Here is a 19,968-nt window from a genome sequence, read left to right on the forward strand (position 1 = left end):
CCGTCATTGTTCGAGCGAGGTCGAACCTTTCTATTGTTTGATGTCGAAGGCCCTTGGCCTTAAAGGGTGTCATTTCGAACTTATCGAAATATCAGCCCGTCGTTGTTCGAACAAGGTCGAACCTTTCTATTGTTTGATGGTGAATCCCCTTCGCCTTAAAGGGTATTATTTCGAACTTATCGAAATAAAAGCCCGTCGTTGTTCGAGCAAGGTCGAACTTATCTTTTATTTGATGGCGAAGGCCCTTAGACTTAAAGGGTATTATTTCAAACTTATTTAAATAACAACCCGTCGTTTTTCGAGCGAGGTCGAACCTTTTTTTTGTTTGATTGTGAAGGCTCTACGCCTTAAAGGGTGTTATTTCGAACTTATCAAAATAATAGCTCGTCGTTGTTCGAGCGAGGTCGAACCCCCCTTTTATTTGATGTCGAAGGCCCTTGGTCTTAAAGGGTGTCATTTCGAACTTATCGAAATAACAGCCCGTCATTGCTCGAACGAGGTCGAACCTTTCTATTGTTTGATGGCGAAGGCCCTTCGCCTTAAAGGGTGTCATTTCGAACTTATCGAAACAACAGTCCGTCATTGTTCGAGCGAGGTCAAACCTTTCTTTTGTTCAATGGTGAAGGCCCTTGGCCTTAAAGGGTGTTATTTTGAACTTATCGAAATATAAGAACGTCATTGTTCGAGCAAGGCCGAACCCATCTTTTATTTGAATGCGAAGGCCCTTGTCCTTAAAGGGTGTTATTTCGAACTTATTGAAATAGCTGCCCGTCGTTGTTCGAGCGAGGTTAAACCACTCTTTTATTTGATGGCGAAGCACCTTGGCCTTAGAGGATGTTATTTCTAACTTATTGAAATAACAGCCCGTCGTTGTCCGAGCAAGATAGAACCTTTCTTTTGTTTGATGGCGAAGGCCCTTGGCCTTAAAGGGTGTTATTTCGAACTTATCAAAATTACAACTCGTCGTTGTTCGAGCGAGGTCGAACCTTCTATTGTTTGATGTCGAAGGCCCTTGGCCTTTAAGGGTGTCATTTCGAACTTATCGAAATAACAACCCGTCGTTGTTCGAGCGAGGCTGAACCTTTCTATTGTTTGATGTCGAAGGCCTTTTGGCCTTAAAGGGTGTCATTTCGAACTTATCAAAATAACAGCCCGTCGTTGTTTTAGCGAGGTCGAACCTTTCTATTGTTTGACGGCGAAGGCCCTTTGCCTTAAAGGATGTTATTTCGAACTTATTGAAATAACAGCCCGTCGTTGTTCGAGGGAGGTCGAACCTTTCTATTGTTTGATGTCGAAGGCCATTGGCCTTAAAGGGTATCATTTCGAACTTATCAAAATAACAGCATGTCTTTGTTGGAGCGAGGTTGAACCTTTCTATTGTTTGATGGCGGAGGCCTTTCGCCTTAATGAGTGTCATTTCGAACATAGCGAAATAACAGCCCGTCGTTGTTCGAGCGAGGTCGAACCTTTCTTTTGTTTGATGGCGAAGGCCCTTGGCCTTAAAGGGTGTTATTTCGAAATTCTCGAAATAAAAGCCCGTCGTTGTTCGAGCGAGGTCGAACCTATCTTTTATTTGATGGCGAAGGCCCTTGGCATTAAAGGGTGGTATTTCGAACTTATTGAAATAATAGCCCGTCGTTGTTCGAGCGAGGTCGAACCTCTCTTTTATTTGATGGCGAAGACTCTTGGCCTTAAAGGTTGTTATTTCGAACTTTTCGAAATAACAGCCCGTCGTTGTTCGGGCGAGGTCGAACCCCTCTTTTATTTGATGGCGAAGGCCCTTGGCCTTAAAGGGTGTTATCTCGAACTTTTCGAAATAAAAGCCCGTGTTTGTTCGAACGATGTGGAACCTTTCTATTGTTTCATAGCAAATGCCCTTGGCCTTAAAGGGTGTTATTTTGAACTTATCCAAATAACAGCCCGTCCTTGTTCGAGCGAGGTCGAACCTTTCTATTGTTTGATGCAGAAGGACCTTGGCCTTAAAGTGTGTCATTTCGAACTTACCGAAATAATAGCCCGTTGTTGTTCGAGCGAGGTTGAACCTTTCTATCGTATGATAGCGAAGGCCTTTGGCCTTAAAGGGTGTCATTTCGAACTTATCGAAATAACAGCCCGTTGTTGTTCAAGCGAAGTCGAACCTTTCTATTGTTTGATGTCGAAGGCCCTTGGCCTTTAAGGGTGTCATTTCAAACTTATCGAAATAACAACCCGTTGTTGTTCGAGCGAGGTCGAACCTTTTTATTGTTTGATGGTGAAGGCCCTTCTCCTTAAAGGGTGTCATTTCGAACTTATCGAAATAACGGCCCATCGTTGTTCGAGCGAGGTCGAACCTTTCATTTGTTTGATGGCGAAAAGGGTGTTATTTCGAACTTATCGAAATAACAGCCCGTCGTTGTTCGAGCGAGGTTGAACCTTTCTATTGTTTGATTGCGAAGGCCCTTGGCCTTAAAGGGTATTATTTCGAATTTATCGAAATAACTGCCCATCATTGTTCGAGCGAGGTTGAACCTTTCAATTGTTTGATGTCGAAGGCCCTTGGCCTTGAAGGGTGTCATTTCGAACTTATCGAAATAACAGCCCGTCATTGTTCGAACGAGGTCAAACCTTCCTATTGTTTGATGGCGAAGGCCCTTCGCCTTAAAGGGTGTCTTTTCGAACTTATCGAAATAATAGCCCGTCATTGTTCGAGCGAGGTCGAACCTTTCTTTTGTTCGATGGCGAAGGCCCTTGGCCTTAAAGGATGTTATTTCGAACTTATCGAAATAAAACCATGTCATTGTTCGAGCAAGGTCGAACACATATTTTATTTGAATGCGAAGGCCTTTGGCCTTAAAGGGTGTTATTTTGAACTTATCGAAATAACATCCCGTTGTTGTTCGAGCGAGGTCGAACCACTCTTTTATTTGATGGCGAAGGCCCTTGGCCTTAGAGGGTGTTGTTTCAAACTTATCGAAATAACAACCCGTCGTTGTCCGATCGAGGTAGAGCCTTTCTTTTGTTTGATGGCGAAGGCCCTTGGACTTAAAGGGTGTTATTTCGAACTTATCAAAATTACAGCCCGTCATTGTTCGGGCGAGGTCGAACCTTTTTATTGTTTGATGGAGAAGGCCCTTCGCCTTAAAGAGTGTCATTTTGAACTTATCGAAATAACAACTCGTAGTTGTTCGAGCGAGTTCGAACCTTTATTTTGTTTGATGACGAAGGCCCTTAACCTTAAAGGGTTTTATTTCGAACTTATCGAAATAAAAGCCCGTCGTTGTTTGAGCGAGGTCGAACCCATCTTTTATTTGATGGCAAAGGCCCTTGGCCTTAAAGGGGGTTATTTCGAACTTATCGAAATAACAACCCGTCGTTGTTCGAGCGAGGTCGAACCTTTCTTTTATATTATGGAGAAGGCCCTTGGCTTTAAAGGGTGTTATTTCAAACTTATCGAAATAACAGCCCGTCGTTGTTCGAGCGAGGTCGAACCCCTCTTTTATATGATGGCGAAAGCCCTTGGCCTTAAAGGGTGTTATCTCGAACTTTTTGAAATAATTGCCCGTCGTTGTTTGAACGATGTCGAACCTTTCTATTATTTGACGGCGAAGGCCCTTGGCCTTAAAGTGTATTTTTTTGAACCTATCGAAATAACAGCTCGTCGTTGTGCGAGCGAGGTCGAACCTTTCTATTGTTTGATGTCGAAGGCCCTTGGCCTTTAAGGGTGTCATTTCGAACTTATCGAAATAATAGCCCGTCGTTGTTTGAGCAAGGTTGAACCTTTCTATTGTTTGATGGTGAAGGCCCTTCGACTTAAAGAGTGTCATTTCGAACTTATCAAAATAATAGCTCATCGTTGTTCGAGCGACGTTGAACCTTTCTTTTGTTTGATGGCTAATGCAATTGGCCTTAAAGGGTGTTATTTCAAACTTATCGGAATAAAAGCCCGTCGTTGTTCGAGCAAGGTCGAACCCATCTTTTATTTGATGGCGAAGGCCCTTGGCCTTAAAGGGTGTTATTTCGAACTTATCGAAATAACAGCCCGTCGTTGTTCGAGCGAGGTCGAACCTCTCTTTTATTAGATGGCGAAGGCCCTTGGCCTTAAAGGGTGTTATTTCGAACTTATCGAAATAACAGCCCGTCGTTGTTCGAGCGAGGTCGAACCCCTCTTTTATTTGATGGCGAAGGCCCTTGGCCTTAAAGGGTGTTATGTCGAACTTTTTGAAATAACAGCCTGTCGTTGTTCGAACGATGTCGAACCTTTCTATTGTTTGATGGCGAAGTCCCTTGGCCAAAAAGGGTGTTATTTTGAACTTATCGAAATAACAACCCGTCATTGTTCGAGCGATGTCAAACCTTTTTATTATTTGATGTCGAAGGACCTTGGCCTTAAAGAGTGTCATTTCGAACGTATCGAAATAACAACCCGTCGTTGTTCGAGCGAGGTCGAACCTTTCTATTGTTTGATGGCAAAGGCCCTTGGCCTTAAAGGGTGTTATTTCGAACTAATTAAATAACAACCCATCGTTGTTCGAGTGAGGTCGAACCTTTCTATTGTTTGATGTCAAAGGCCCTTGGCCTTAAATGGTGTCATTTCAAACTTATCGAAATAACAACCTGTCGTTGTTCGAACGAGGTCGAACCTTTCTATTGTTTGATGGCAAAGGCCCTTCGTCTTAAAGGGTGTCATTTCAAACTTATCGAAATAACATCCAGTCATTGTTCGAGCGAAGTCGAACCTTTCTTTTGTTTGATGGCGAAGGCCCTTGGCCTTAAAGGGTGTTATTTCGAACTTATCGAAATTACAACCCTTCGTTGTTCGAGCGAGGTCGAACCCCTCTTTTATTTGATGAGCGAAAACCCTTGGCCTTAAAGAGTGTTATTTCGAACTTATCGAAATAACAGCCCGTCGTTGTTCGTGCGAGGTTGAACTTCTCTTTTATTTGATGGCGAAGGCCCTTGGCCTTAAAGTGTGTTATTTCGAACTTATCGAAATAATTGTCCGTCGTTGTTCGAGCGAGGTCGAACCACTCTTTTATTTGATGGTGAAGGCCCTTGGCCTTAAAGGGGGTTATTTCGAACTTATCAAAATAATAGCCCATTGTTATTCGAGCGAGGTCGAACCTTTCTTTTGTTTGATGGCGAAGGCCCTTGGCCTTAAAGGGTGTTATTTCGAACTTATCGAAATAACAGCCCGTCGTTGTTCGAGCGAGGTCGAACCCCTCTTTTATTTGATGGCGAAGGCTCTTTTCCTTAAAGGTTGTTATTTCGAACTTATCGAAATAACAGCCCGTCGTTGTTTGAGCGAGGTCGAACCCCTCTTTTATTTGATGGAGAAGGCTCTTGGCCTTAAAGGGTATTATTTCGAACTTATCGAAATAACATCCCGTCGTTGTTCGAGCGAGGTCAAACCTTTCTTTTGGTTTGATGGCGAAAAGGTTGTTATTTCGAACTTATCGAAATAACAGCCCGTCGTTGTTCGAGCGAGGTTGAACCTATCTATTGTTTGATGGCGAAGGCCCTTGGCCTTAAAGGGTATTATTTCGAACTTATCAAAATAACAGCCCGTTGTTGTTCGAGCGAGGTCGAACCTTTCTATTATTTGATGTCGAAGGCCCTTGGCCTTAAAGGATGTCATTTCGAACTTATCGAAATAACAGCCCGTCGTTATTCGAACGAGGTCGAACCCTTCTTTTATTTGATGAGCGAAGATCCTTGGCCTTAAAGAGTGTTATTTCGAACTTATCGAAATAACAGCCCATAGTTGTTCGTGCGAGGTTGAACTTCTCTTTTATTTGATGGCGAAGGCCCTTGGCCTTAAAGTGTGTTATTTCGAACTTATCGAAATAATAGCTCGTCGTTGTTCGAGCGAGGTCGAATCCATCTTTTATTTGATGATGAAGGCCTTTGGCCTTAAAGGGTGTTATTTCGAACTTATCGAAATAACAGTCCATCGTTGTTCGAGCGAGGTCGAACCACTCTTTTATTTGATGGCGAAGGCCCTTGGCCTTAGAGGGTGTTATTTCGAACTTATTGAAATAACAGCCCGTCATTGTCCGAGTGAGGTCGAACCTTTCTTTTGTTTGATGGCAAAGGTCCTTGGCCTTAAAGGGTGTTATTTTGAACTTATCGAAATAACAGCCCGTCGTTGTTCGAGCGAGGTAGAACCCCTCTTTATTTGATGGTGAAGGCCCTTGGCCTTAAATAGTGTTATTTTGAATTTATCGAAATAATAGTCCGTCGTTGTTCGAGCGAGGTCGAACTCCTCTTTTCTTTGATGGCAAAGGCCCTTGGCCTTAAACGGTGTTATTTCAAACTTATCGAAATAACAGCCCGTCGTTGTTCGAGCGAGGTCGAACCTTTCTTTTATTTGATGGCGAAGGCCCTTTGCCTTAAAGGGTGTTATTTCGAACTTACCGAAATAACATCCCATCGTTGTTCGAGCGAGGTCGAACCCCTCTTTTATTTGATGGAGATGCCCTTGGCCTTAAAGGTTGTTATTTCGAACTTATCGAAATAACAGCCCGTCGTTGTTCGAGCGAGGTCGAACCTTTCTTTTATTTGTTGGCGAAGGCCCGTGGCCTTAAAGGGTGTTATTTCGAACTTATCGAATTAACAGCCCGTCGTTGTTCCTAGTTTCTGGAGAGTTGGGCATCTTCCGTGGGAGTCCCAATTTGTTTGGTATTGCTTGCACCAGATGGTCCAACGCCGATGGACACGAGGTGTCAACGTTTCGCGCAAGCTCGCGCTGTGCACGCATTGTAGTTTTCTTGTCTGACTCTGGCCGTTCAGACTGGAGATGCTGCCAGCAGGGAGAGTTTCGGCTGCGTCGAAGTAGTTTTTGCTCTTTAATTTAGATGTCTTTGCGTACGTTCGTCCATACATTTCTTATGTGTTTGCCCTAACGAAGTATAGGAGGTTAGGGTGAGATGTTCTTCGCTCTAGTCCGGTGGTTTGGTGGGGGAGAGCCGGATTGTAGCACCGTTTGCCATGTTTAGGATATTTGCAGCTGATGGGGTGAGGAATTCCGGGTTTCGCAAATCCGCTCGGCTCTCCTTCCCTTAACGCGTTGTTCCCATGTGTCGCGTGAGTTAGATTCTCCCTTCGTGTTTTTTTCGGTGAATGATTGTGTTCTTCAGCTTTGATCTGGGAAGACTAGGAGTTTTCACTAGGAAATCTCCACAGACGGTGCCAAATTGTTTGACCCAAAAGATATTGAAATCTTTTTGAACAAATCAATCAAAGATGAAGGGACAAATCCTAGTCAAACTTAGTTAATTCCAGATCGAAAGATTTAGTAATAATGATTGCATAAGTGGCAAAGGAAATATCGATAATCCTATTAAAATTTAACATCACTCGATGAGAAGAGAGAATTACAATTGCTTTTTTCCTCTTAGGATATAGGAGTGGAGCTTTCTTTTGATTTCCCTTCTGAGGGAATCCCCCCCTCTGTCGAAAGCCTTCCTTGGCTATATATAGTCGAAATCCCTTTACCCTCAATGTGACTTGACGCGTTTTGGTCAATGATGCATTCTGGTCGTAGCTTTGGGTGTTGCTCTTTTTGATTTGTTGGGTATCTCGGAAGAGAAATGGAGTAGACTCTGTTGACTTTCACTATCCGATTGCTGAAAAGGGGGTCATGGGCAACCTGATCGTGGTGGTCAGATTTTGACCGATACAACTAGAATTCAGCTAAAACAAATTGACAAGTTTAGTTATTAGCAAAGTCTCAGCTATACTTCCTTACCCTTTTTTGCTATTCTGGTTTCTTCTTTAACACAATATTCATTAATATAACCTTTTTAAATTTATGTTGGTTGTTTATTATACTACTACCTGCTACTGAAAATCCACTGCACGCTTACGTCTCGTATCCAATACTAGTAATAATAATATTATGTAGGGGCGGAGTCAGAGTGTCTGAAGCGAGTTTGATCAATTCAGTAGCTTTGTTTCGAATCTTGTATTTACCTTAAAAATTTACGGAATAAATTATTATTTTAAAATTTAGTAATTTAAAACAATTACAAATTTTAAATCCATAAGCTTGAGATTTTAGTTCCGCCTCGTGTACACCATTTCGGATAGACAAAAACGAAAAAGAGGTGATTTGTTGGTTACATGGAGATTAGAAAAAGTGAATACAAAAATGCCACACCCGGAACTTATAATCAACTACTCCATATAAAGTAATTTCTGAATCACTTTTGGCACTATACTAAAAGCTTTCCTATATTGTGAAGTGGATTCAAAATAAATAAATAAACTACCCAAAAGAATTGTTTTTTACTCTATTTGTAAGTATAATTTTCCCGGTATTGAATTTAACTTCCTTAATTATATGTGGCTCCGCCACTGGTAGTGATTGTAGTTGTGGTCCTCACAAGCTTTTTTTACCTTTTGTCCTAGCATGCCTAGCCTATATTCATTATATACTCTTTAGCAAACTTCCATCTCTCCTCTTTGGGCTCAATGGACTCTTCATATTAAAGAAAAGCATGGCAACCCATATCCATGGTATGCTATTGAAGAACATAGCAGAAAACAATGATTTTGATGAAGAGGAAGAAACAGAGGAGGAAGAAGAGGAGAGTAACTTGAAGAGGAAAAGATTGAATGTTGAAAAGAAAAAAGGGTCAAATAGTGAAGGACCCTGTTGTCAAGTGGAGAAATGTGGGCTTGATCTGAGTGGTGCAAAGAAGTATTACAAAAGGCATAAACTTTGTCAAGTCCATGCCAAGGCTCCAATTGTTTTTGTTGCGGGCTTAAGGCAGAGGTTCTGCCAACAATGCAGCAGGTCCCTCCTTTTAAACAACTCTTTTCTCATCTCTATATTTTAGCCAATTTGGAGCGTCACCTCTCCAAATTCGAATTTTGCTTCTTGTCTCTTTTTTTTTTTAGTTACACCGGAAAATCCTAAATTAATTCAATAGTTTTCATAAGTTAAGTGACTAAGCAGCTAGCTCTGGTGCTGAGGTAAAATACGAAAACTAACCTTAAAATTTTAGTTGTTGATCACCTAGGATAAAAGTCTAATACTATAACTTATATAGTGATCAGAATACTTGAGAAGGCCATGACATTTATGAAATTCACGCAGAGACAGCACAGCGGAGAACTTATAACCCGTGACCAAAGCTGGTAAGTGTTGAAGCCTATTAAATAAGCTGCTTTGTAACTCAAGGTCAAGGGGCATCAAAAAAGCTTCCAAGCAATAAACTTCTAATCTTTCTCTAGTGATAAAAGTTCCATCACTTTGTGTCTAACTCAACCCTAAAAATTAGCTATTTCAATAACTTAAGATTGTGTCAAATGATATTAGAAAATAAAGTAAAAATTGTGTAGGGTAGTCACTTTTTAAAGTGGTATTTACTTTTTATCCAACATTTTTAATGCTTAGCAATAGTATCCACTAATCTATTAAAATTAATATGAAAAGACAGTGTTACCCTTTCTAAGTTTTTATGATCGGCGGGATTTTCCTTACTTTTGGGCTTGCTATCGTCTTCATTGTCATGGCTGTGATTCGCGTAAGACAAATTTGGCCTCCAAATGAGATTCCTCCGAAGAAAACGTTGCTACTGTTTTACTTTCTCAAGAAGCTATTATGCTTCTGCCATTTCTCTTGTGGCAGAATCAGTGTGCTGATTATTTTTCTTTCTAGTGAGTAATGTAATAGGGTTTATTTGCTCTTAGTTCGTTGAATTTATTTTTAGATCTAAAAGTTGTGAAAATAAGAAAAAGAGTGATGAGTAAACAGGAAATGCAATTCCTTCCCAGAAGTTAAGGACATGTAGTCCTGAAGTCCTAAAGTTAAATTCAAAAGTTAAGGACAGTCCTGAACTTAGAGTTTCAAGTTCAAAAATTAAGGAAATATAGTCCTAAAGTTAAGTTTAATAGTTAAGGATACAAGTTCAAAAGTTAAGGACAGGAAGTCCTTAACTTACAGTTACAAATTCTAAAGTTAAGGACATGCAGTCCTTAACTTATAGTTACAAGTTCAAAAGTTAAGGACAATAGGTCCTTAACTTTGATTTCCAAATTCAAAAGTTAAGGACAGGTAGTCCTTAACTTACAGTTACACGTTCAAAAGTTAAGAACAAACAGTCCTTAACTTACAGTTACAAGTTCAAAAGTTAAGGACGCTTGGTTTTGAAGTTTGAGTTCCAAGTTCAAAAGTTAAGGACATGTAGCCTTGAAGTCCTGAACTTAGAGTTCCAAGTTCAAAAGTTAAGGACATGTAGTCCTGAAGTCCTGAACTTAGAGTTCAATGTTCAAAAGTTAAGGACACGTAGTCCTGAAGTTAAGTACAAAAGTTAAGAACATGAGCAGAAGGGTATTTTCGTCCGGGCAGTTAAAGTTTATTAAAGCAGTGGCTAAAGACTAAAGATATTTTAAACAGTAACTTAAAAGTAAATACATGTATTATTAGTGGCTAACCGTGCACTTCCCTAGAAAATAAATAACCCATCCCACAGCCCATGTCAGACTTCTAACTCCCCTACATGTCCAGGACTAAATATCTAGAGCAAGGACATTATAACATTAAAGCCCAACATCAGATAAATAAAAGAAATTGGATAAATCTAACTTCGATGCCATTTTAAAAAATGAATTTTGTGTCTAACTAAACCTCACTCTCACGAGGAGAGGAGTGCCAAAACCATATTAAGGAGATCACAACTTATTCACTCAGCTAATGTGGTACTTGACGTGGACACGCTATCTTTTCATTTCTACGCTATTCAGTACAGTTGAATATGTTTGTTTCAGAAAAATTTGTTTCAATCCTGAGAATCTATTTACAGTTTTCCACTTAGAATTATAATAGGTTTTCTCCATATTTGAGCATTCCAATATATTTCTTGTCAGACAACAGATACTGTTGCTGGCAGTGTTGTATCAATTTTGTACTCCATGGCCCTTGTTTCTACTTGCTATCAACAACTCCTTTGCTGTACTAATCAATATACTATTACATTGAATTTTGAAGTTAAAATAAGTGGGAAGTATAATATGACTCAGAAAATACTAATCTTCTTAAATAAGGGAGAGAAAAAGTAAGGGAAACTAGGCATGCTATAATTCATTGTACACGTCTCCAGTATTAGGATCCGTTTCCTTTGGCAAAACGACCTGCCCCATCTGACCAGAAAGTACAGTATAGTTTTTGCGTGTTGTTATACATGTGAAGACTGAAAAGTGGGGTTTGATCTCAACTCTGCTTTCTCCCAGTATTTGGGTTTTTCAGAGACTAAAAAGGGCAGCCCGATTGTACATAAACTTCTGCATAAATGCGTGACCTCCTGGTCATATGACACCAACTTTACCAGTTACGCCAAAGCTTTCCTCCCGAGACTACTTTCTTGTAATTTATCTGAATATGCTGAAGACTCGAGCATGCACTAACAATGAAACTTCATATTTCCCTGTTCTTCCCATTCAGGTTCCATGAGGTCTCAGAATTTGATGGCACTAAAAGGAGTTGTCGCCGGCGTTTAGCTGGACACAATGAGCGGCGTCGGAAAACCCCACTTGTCCATTAAGCTGGAAGATAACCAATGCAGGCAGATTAATGGGGAAGACAGACCACAGATAACCTTGACAAACAGAAATGCCTCCTTCAAAAACTATCACATCCTCTAGATGAATGCTTACTCTCTTCTGTCAACCCGTAGCATCTTTCTTATCCCTTTGTTTTGTTAACTTGCAGTCAGACGTAAATGTAAACGCTAGATGTTTGTTCAGTTATTGCTCCAACTGCAGCTATCACATGAGGTCGAGCTTTGAACTCTCATGGTTATATTCCAACAGTTGTATGGCACAACATCGAGTCCGAAACCTAAATGTTAGGTTTTTGGACTCAAAATACGTTTCTACTATTAAAAAAATAAAGATACTTTTCTATATATAACGCGGTATTACACCGCGCTATACTTTAACGGTGTTTCCACCGTTAAAGTATAGCGCGGTGTAATACCGCGTTATATATAACACGGAGTAATACCGCGTTATACCTATTTGTGTGTCCACCAATTAGTCCCCTGCATTTAACTGACATAACTGTAATTCAAATATATATATAGCGCGATGTAATACCGCGCTATACCTGTTTGTGGGCCCACCAATAAGTCTTCTGCGGTTAACTAACATAACAATAATTCAATGGGTATAGCGTGGTATTACACCGCGCTATACATCAAAAAATTCAACCCCTCGAGCTAGGCATTGCCTTATTTAAAAGCGTTAGGATTTTATGAAAATCCATTCAAAAAATATTCTCACGTGCTTACACTTCTCTTCTTGTTATCAAGCATTTTTTTATAATGTCTGAAGAGTCAAAAATAAGGGTTTTATTATATTAGGGGGGAAGGGGTGAGGTTGTAATGGAGAATAACTCTGTGAGGTATAGTTCATCTCCACAGTGTCATGTTAAATTGCCGCTTACAATGGAGTATGGTAAATTGGTATCGTTGTTACATAAAAAAAATGAGTGTGAGGAAACGTTCGGTAACCTTAAAGTAACCGGTAGATTTTCGTATTATGTGACTTCGCAGGGGTTTGCTTGTTATTTTGAGTTTAACATCAAAGATTATGGAACTCTTAGAGATTTTTTGCGGATTCCGGATGAATACAGGGAATTATTGTGATAAAATTGTTGGAAATGTACGCAAAGGCTGAAGACGTTGGCAATAATGAGATTGCGTAAAGCAGGGACAACCCCCAGTCATCGAGTGGTTATTCTGGAGCAATTTTAGCCCAACAGGTTCCGGCTGAAAGAGTTTGGCCGGATCTTAACTAATCTCCGCGGGCGAACGAGGAACGAGGAAATAATTTCTCTCTTACTTTACATAATCCACATGACGACTGGTAAACTTCAATTTTCCTTTTTGTTACGATGTTTATTTTTTGTTGAATTGAATTTGTATTAACACTCATATTTTCCACAGGGGGTATCGTCCGGATATGAATTTTACAAGTTATGACCCCACGCTCAATTGGAATATGCATAGTTCTGGCGTGTTGGATCACGGTGGTTCATCCGGGAGTCATCACCAACAGAAAAATATCCATCATGGAATGTCAACGCAGTACGACTTGTAAGTGAAGTGATATAACTATATGTAAAATATTTATCAATTTGAGTAGCTTATCATTTTGTTCTTTTTGTTTAGTGAAAACGAGCAACTTGATGGTCCTGACCTCACTCAGTTGCCCGTAGATGATGTATTTACTCGTGATTTGGCAGATGCATAGAGTCAGGAAGATATTGATTATGACAACAATCCGATGAGTCTGGAGATGACACACCCTTCCCTGACGAGGGTGATGATGAGGAGGAAGTGAATGTCGAACCTGAGCTGAAGAGGGAGCATGCTCTTCCACCTCCCGTTAGACCAAGAGCGTACGAGTCCCACGTGTCGTTTCATGAGCGGAATATTCCTTACCTTGATAATTTGCCAAGTATGCCGGATGTGGATGCCCTCACAAGGGATGCTGACAAATTTCGGTCAGCAATGTGGGATGAGTCTAGACCAATGGTGCCGGCAAAGGACATGTATTTTTTCCGATAAAACTCGCTTAACTATAGCTGTAAAAATGTACAGCGTAAGAGAGTGCCGTGAGATGATGGTACGGGAGTCAACTCCGGAGGTATACAAGGTCAAATGTCGTGGACACTTTATGGATTGTAACTGGATGTTGTGTGCGATCAAGAAGGAAACAGGGTTGTGGAAAGTGGGTAAATATATTAGCACCCAGAGATGTGAAATGGACACATTCAATCAGAATCACTTCAACTTGGATGTAGACTTGATTTCTCTTGTCTTGATTCCACACTTGGAAGTGTCCATTAGGTACAAGATCAAAGAGTGTATTAGATTCGTCCACCAAGAATATGAGTGTACTATAACCAAAAGAAAGGCATATCTTGGGCGCAAACATGCATTTAAAATTATTTATGGTGACTGGGATAAGTCATTTTCATCTCTACCCATGTACGTGGCCGTACTAAAACACTTTAAGCCTGGGACTGTTGTTGAATGGAGGTATGAGCGGAGTTCGGGAATACCGGAATATATTTTCAAATATGTGTTTTGTTCATTTAAATCAACAATTGATGGTTTTGTGCATTGTCGTCCGGTAATTTCCATAGACGGTACTCATGTCTATGGAAAGTATGATATTAAGCTTTTGATCATAGTTGCAGTAGATGTCAATGGACAAATATTTCCACTAGCTTTTACCATTTGTGCCAATGAAAGCGAAGAAACGTGGATGCTTTTTTTTGAACCACTTGAAGTAGCACGTTGTCAAACAGGGTTCAGGTATTTGTCTAATATCTGATCGACATGGTGGTATTTTAAGTTCTGTATGGCATTTTCCTGAATGGCAGGAACCCTATGCATACCACCGTTACTGTGTGAGGCACCTGAAGCTAATTTCCAGAAGAAATATCCCGACAAGGCCTTGCATGATTTAATATGGATGGCTGCAACTGAGCACCAACAGTGCAAATTCACGAGGCGCATGGAAGCGATCCGGCAGTTATATGAAATAGCCTATAATTGGCTGATGGGACATGATTTCACAAGTGGACATTGCATGCTGATGGTGGCAGACGATGGAGAGCCCTGGCTACAAATGTGTCGGAGTCATTTAACTATTGAAGTCTGCACGTGGATTGCCTGTCACTGCCATCATCCGGATGATATTCAAACAGATTGCAGAGAGGTTTATTGAAAGGCATAGAGCTACATCGGAATTGATGAACATGGGTGTTCAATTTATGCCAATACCGATGAGAAGATTTGAGAAATATAGGAGGCGAGCAAATTGTCATTCATATTTATAGTATGATCACGACCGGGGTATTTTTGAAGTTCACACCGCTATCCGCGGACACCGGGGGAATAATCTACAAACTATGAACGAAGCTAGCAGGTTGTGTTCATATGAGAAATGGACCATCTACCACATGCCGTGTGCACATGCCATGAAGTGCTTTCAACAAGTTGGTTTAGGGGCAATCAACTATGTTGATATGCAATACAGTGTTGCTGCATATGTAAACACATATAGTGGGCAGTTGCAGCCATTGGGTGCTGAACATTATTGGCCGCCAGAACCATTTAAAATACTATGTAATAAGGACTATTTGCTCAAGCTGCAAGTGCAAAAGAAAATGCGTATATGGAACCAAATGGAGGCTGGTGATACCGTTTATGCACGTAAATGTGGCATATGCTCGCAAACAGGACACGACCATCATAAATGTCCTTCAGCTGGTCTGGGTGGCGGTGATAATCTAGCTCCTGGTGCAAGTTCGTCTAATGTACCCAACTATCAAGGATACACCTAGTGTTTTGTTTTTGCAATATTTTTTGTAATAAGTGTTTGTACTTGTTTATGTTGCAATATCTATCAAATAAAATTATGTTCCACAGTTTTGTTACATCTTATTATTTAACATGACCTTTTGAATTGGGATGATGATATGATAGTTCCAACAGTCAACTTATTGGTGTTAGTAAAGAAGACCAATATGAAGATTGAAATTTCATAACATAATACTTGAAGAGAAAAAAACACAACAACCATAACTAAAAGAACATACATGAAAATAAAAGATAATAAAAGGATAAATCAAGACAAAGTTGTTTCGTTTCAGAAAAATCAATATGTATAGCATAGTTAAATACTACGTTTTATGTGTTGTCTTGTCGATCTGAAAAGCTGGCCGACTGCGAAAAAACTATTTCGCTTTAGAAGTCAATATGTATAGCGCGGTTAAATACTACGTTTTATGTGTTGTCTTGTCGGTCTAAAAAGCTGGCCGACTGCGAAAAAGCTGTTTCATTTCAGAAAAATCAATATGTATAGCGCGGTTAAATACTACGTTTTATGTGTTGGCTTGTCAGTCTTAAAAGCTGACTGACTGCGAAAAAGCTGTTTCGTTTTAGAAAAAGTCACTATGTATAGCGCGGTTAAATACTACGTTTTGTGTGTTGTCTTGCTTATAAATAACGGGCGCATTCTAGTGATTTTTTGTGCTTAACAATAACCAATAGCAAATATTTCCATAAAAGCAAGATTTTTTTTACGCTTTAACAAATGTCTGAACTCCTTTATGTGCCAAGGTGCGAGTGCGGAAAAAGATGCATGATGCGAGACTGTTGGGATGATGGTGAAGCTGGACGCCGCTACTGGGTGTATATGAACAAGTTTTATAGGGTTCTCGATGAACCTGTTTGCAATTTTGAGGTATGGATTGATGAACCATGTCAGCAGGAATACTACAAAGAAAAGTTGCAGCATCTTCATTATTTGTATTTGAAACAGTGGAAAAGAGAGCGACAATCCAAACAAGAAGTTGCGGAGTTGAAGGAGAAACTCAAAGAGGTAAAAGAAGAAAAAAAATAAGCTCGAAGAAAAATTTAAGTGGTTGGAGCAGAGAATACTAGGCGGTGGTGACTAAACAATGACATGTACGTGTTGAGCATAGAAGTGTATCTTTATATTTCTCGTGTCATGTGTTTTCATTAGTTGTACTGAATTTAAGTTATGTTAAGTTTCTATGTTTGTGTTTGTATTGTATTGTTAAAATAAAGAATAAATGGGGTAATAAAAACATAATGCGCATATTATGTAAGCATAAAAAATTATTGTTATTATTTACATAATTTATTATTTACATAAAATACAAAAAAAAAATCAATGAGTCCCACAACCTTTGTGCTTCAATGCAGCCTCTGGCCTAAGGCGCATCCCCTCCCACCCGGATACACTATCAGGATCATCCTCATCAAGTCTCCTTTTTATATGAGGATGCGCTGCAGCATGATCGTCAGTTGGGCTGGCAGGGTCGATAAAAGGGGTCGTCGGTCCATCAGCAACCTACAAAACAATAAGTAAGCTCAGTATATGAAAATGTATATTAGTAATGTACGTGTTAAGTCAAAAAAAATTTCTTACCATGGTCTCGTCGGGCTCCTGAATATAAGCATCTGCAGTGTCCTCAACATCGCACAAAGTGGCCTCTGTGACGGGCTGGAATGAAGCCTCAATAAGAAAATTAAAAATTAATTTATGGCAAATCAATGAGAAAAGAAACAAATTAAAATTTAATAGTAATACACACATACCTGCGCCTGTGATAGATCTGCCACACCCGACGACGATGAGCCAAAACTCAACCTGCGCCTACCATCCACGTCTCGGGTCGGCCGATCCTCAGCTGCGGTCGATGGGCCTGAAAAGAACTGCTCCCAACCTCCGATGAAGCTCGTGCCTATAATCAACAATGGATCTAACAGGGTCACCTGCGATACTGGCAGCGCCAGCTAAAGGTTGTATGGTGGCATGCTGCTGGGATGCTCGTCTGGCTAAGTAACGTCACCCGGCAGATCAGCTCCAACCTCCTCATCAGGTGCCTCAATGCCCCATTACTGGGGACCACCTCCTCGCCGGCCCAACGACCCCATAGGGCACCCCCCCTCGTGGGACAACCCTTCCTCGTCCCCGTCCCCTCGAGCGTGCGATAGGCCTACCCCGCTGGTGGTGCTCTGGCACCACATAATAAGTGTCGTGATCTAAACGCTCGCCCTCTCTGGCTTACTGCAGTGTTCGTAGATCCAGCTTTGTCACCTGTCGTCCATACTCAGCGACCGCGGGATCGCCGGCATGCTGCTGCATCTGCAGTCCCAACTGGTAAAATAAGTGATGACCATTAGCCTACACAACATTTAAAATATTAATTACAGAACGCTATATCATAGTTATAAGTAAGAATACCAAATAACATACTAGTGCCCCGTGCCTCCCAGTGTATGGTCTATACCGACCGTCAGCTTCATGAATAGAGTTCCCCATAAAAAGTCGGTAACGCGGTGATACCAAGACGTATACATCTGAATAGTCGCCGCCTGGATCTATGAAGGTAGGGGCAGAATCAGATCTTCTTGCTGGTCTCAAGTATGGACTTACGCCTCTAGCCATGCTACAAATGCGACGTCCGCTCTCGAACGATCATCCTGCTGATAATGTGTAGCCTCCCATGTAGGCTCCCTCGGTATAGTCTGCGGACGACCAAACTGGCGAAGTACCTACTCTGTGGCATGATGCTCCACAATATCGAGACATATCAGCGGTACGGAAGTGCTCCAAATCAGTCGGCCGACCGAGCAATAATTGGGCAGGCCACCTATCAAGTCGTCGGTGTATGGCGTCCAGATAAACTATCAAATAAGAACATAAAAGTGAGTATGCGCAACACAAGTGAATCTATACCAAGTAAGTTTAGGTACACATTTACCATGCGCCCTCCAGCATATCCAACACATCTCTGACAAGGGGGAGATTATAATGAGAATCATAAACTCGGTAATTTCCACGCCGGAGAGCCCGCCTCCTAGCTAGAGGGAGAACGGAGGTGGTACATCCGGAGGTAACGGTGGTGGAGGTGGCTGCAATACCAGGAATCGCTCTCAGGCCCAAACCTAATATACAAAGTTGACGTAAAGTTTAAGATAAATTTTGACTAGATAGAATTGGAAGTAATGAACAGAGTATTCGAATATGTTGTCACCTGTAGAAGCGGCAGGAAATCACATATGTCGCTCTGGGTGCCAATGCTCGCCTGGCACAGCTGCCAGTACATGTAAGCGAGAATAGCAGCACCCCAACTGTACTGGGGTAAAGCATCTAGCAGCTGAAGATGATGTAGAAATCGCAAACTCACTAGATTTTCCGAAGTGTTTGAGAACATGACCCCCCCCCCCCCCCAAAAGAAAGAGCAGCACCAACCTAGTATACCGGTGAATATGTAGATCATCTGTCTCGCCGGTGATGTCGGGGTGCAATATCTCCAAATACTGTCTAATAGTTGTCAAACCAATGCGACTGGCCCCTGAACATACAGTCTCATCCTGTGGCCTGAAACCAGTGAGCTACTACAACAAGTCCAAATACTGGCCACGCGACATAGATCTCACACCCTGAGGCAGTGCAACGGGCGGTCCATCATCAGGCATCCCATATAAAACCTCAACATCCTGCAGCGTGATGGTGTCCTTGCTAATGGGCCGGTGGAAAGTGTGCGCCTCCGGTCACAACTGCTCTATCAAGGCCGTGATCAGAGACCAGTCGAGTTGCAGTCGCCCAATCTCAAAAATCCTATAGAAGCCCCTATTCCGCAGGCGCTGGACTACACGGGCATGGAAAACTCTGTCCCTCATAAAGTCCCACAAGTTATCCACTCTCCTGGCGCGGAGAGTCTGGTCCAGTAGCTCTCCCTCCCATACGTAGGCGGACCTATGATCGCCCTGTAATACTAATAGCTCATCGGAGAAAGGGCTAGGATGCACAGGCGGCACATCCATGTCGTCTACTGTAAATTAAACAATATTAATTGTGTGTTTGTTAGTAACTAATTAATATTTAGTTATTTAATTGGACAGCGTATATATCTATGGGTTCTAGGCTTGATATTTGAGGCCAAGTAACACCAAGCTATCCTGAATTCTTATGTGTGTCAATTTCAATACTTTTAATAATTTTGTGTGTTTGTTTTATAAATTAAGTATCTCGATATTTGAGGCCCAGTAGCACCAAGCTATCCTGAATTCTTATGTGTGTCAATTTCAATTTTTTTTCATAATTTTGTGTGTTTGTTTTATAAATTAAATACTCAATTTTTAATTGGACAGCATATATATCTATGAGTTCCAGGCTCGATATTTGAGGCCCAGTAGCACCAAGCTATCCTGAATTCTTATGTGTGCCAATTTCAATTTTTTTCATAATTTTATGTGTTTGTTTTATAAATTAAATATTTAATTATTTAATTGGACAGAGTATATATTTATGGGTTTTAGGCTCGATATTTGAGTCCTAGTAGCACCAAGCTATCCTGAATTCTTATGTGTGTCAATTTCAATACTTTTCATAATTTTGTTTGTTTTATAAATTAAATAATTAATTTTTAATTGG

The 19,968-nt window shown here is 40.9% G+C and overlaps 1 protein-coding gene across 1 annotated transcript; it reads left to right on the forward strand.

The window, feature by feature from the left end:
- Positions 1 to 8,477: 8,477 nt before the first annotated feature.
- Positions 8,478 to 11,525, forward strand: LOC107802878 (squamosa promoter-binding-like protein 3). Its single transcript, XM_075223884.1, has 3 exons — positions 8,478 to 8,755; positions 9,040 to 9,120; positions 11,426 to 11,525. Exons 1-3 carry the CDS (start codon positions 8,478 to 8,480, stop codon positions 11,523 to 11,525), a joined length of 459 nt encoding a protein of 152 aa, XP_075079985.1.
- Positions 11,526 to 19,968: the final 8,443 nt, after the last annotated feature.

Source organism: Nicotiana tabacum, chromosome 10 (genome assembly GCF_000715075.1).
Source record: "Nicotiana tabacum cultivar K326 chromosome 10, ASM71507v2, whole genome shotgun sequence".
Lineage (NCBI taxonomy): Eukaryota > Viridiplantae > Streptophyta > Magnoliopsida > Solanales > Solanaceae > Nicotiana > Nicotiana tabacum.

Coding starts and splice junctions, on each gene's coding strand:
- LOC107802878 (XM_075223884.1), top strand. CDS start 8,478: ATGGCAACCCATATCCATGGTATGCTATTGAAGAACATAGCAGAAAAC. Junction 8,756..9,039: donor GTTGCGGGCTTAAGGCAGAG/GTTCTGCCAACA, acceptor TATAGTGATCAG/AATACTTGAGAAGGCCATGA. Junction 9,121..11,425: donor ATAACCCGTGACCAAAGCTG/GTAAGTGTTGAA, acceptor CTTCCCATTCAG/GTTCCATGAGGTCTCAGAAT.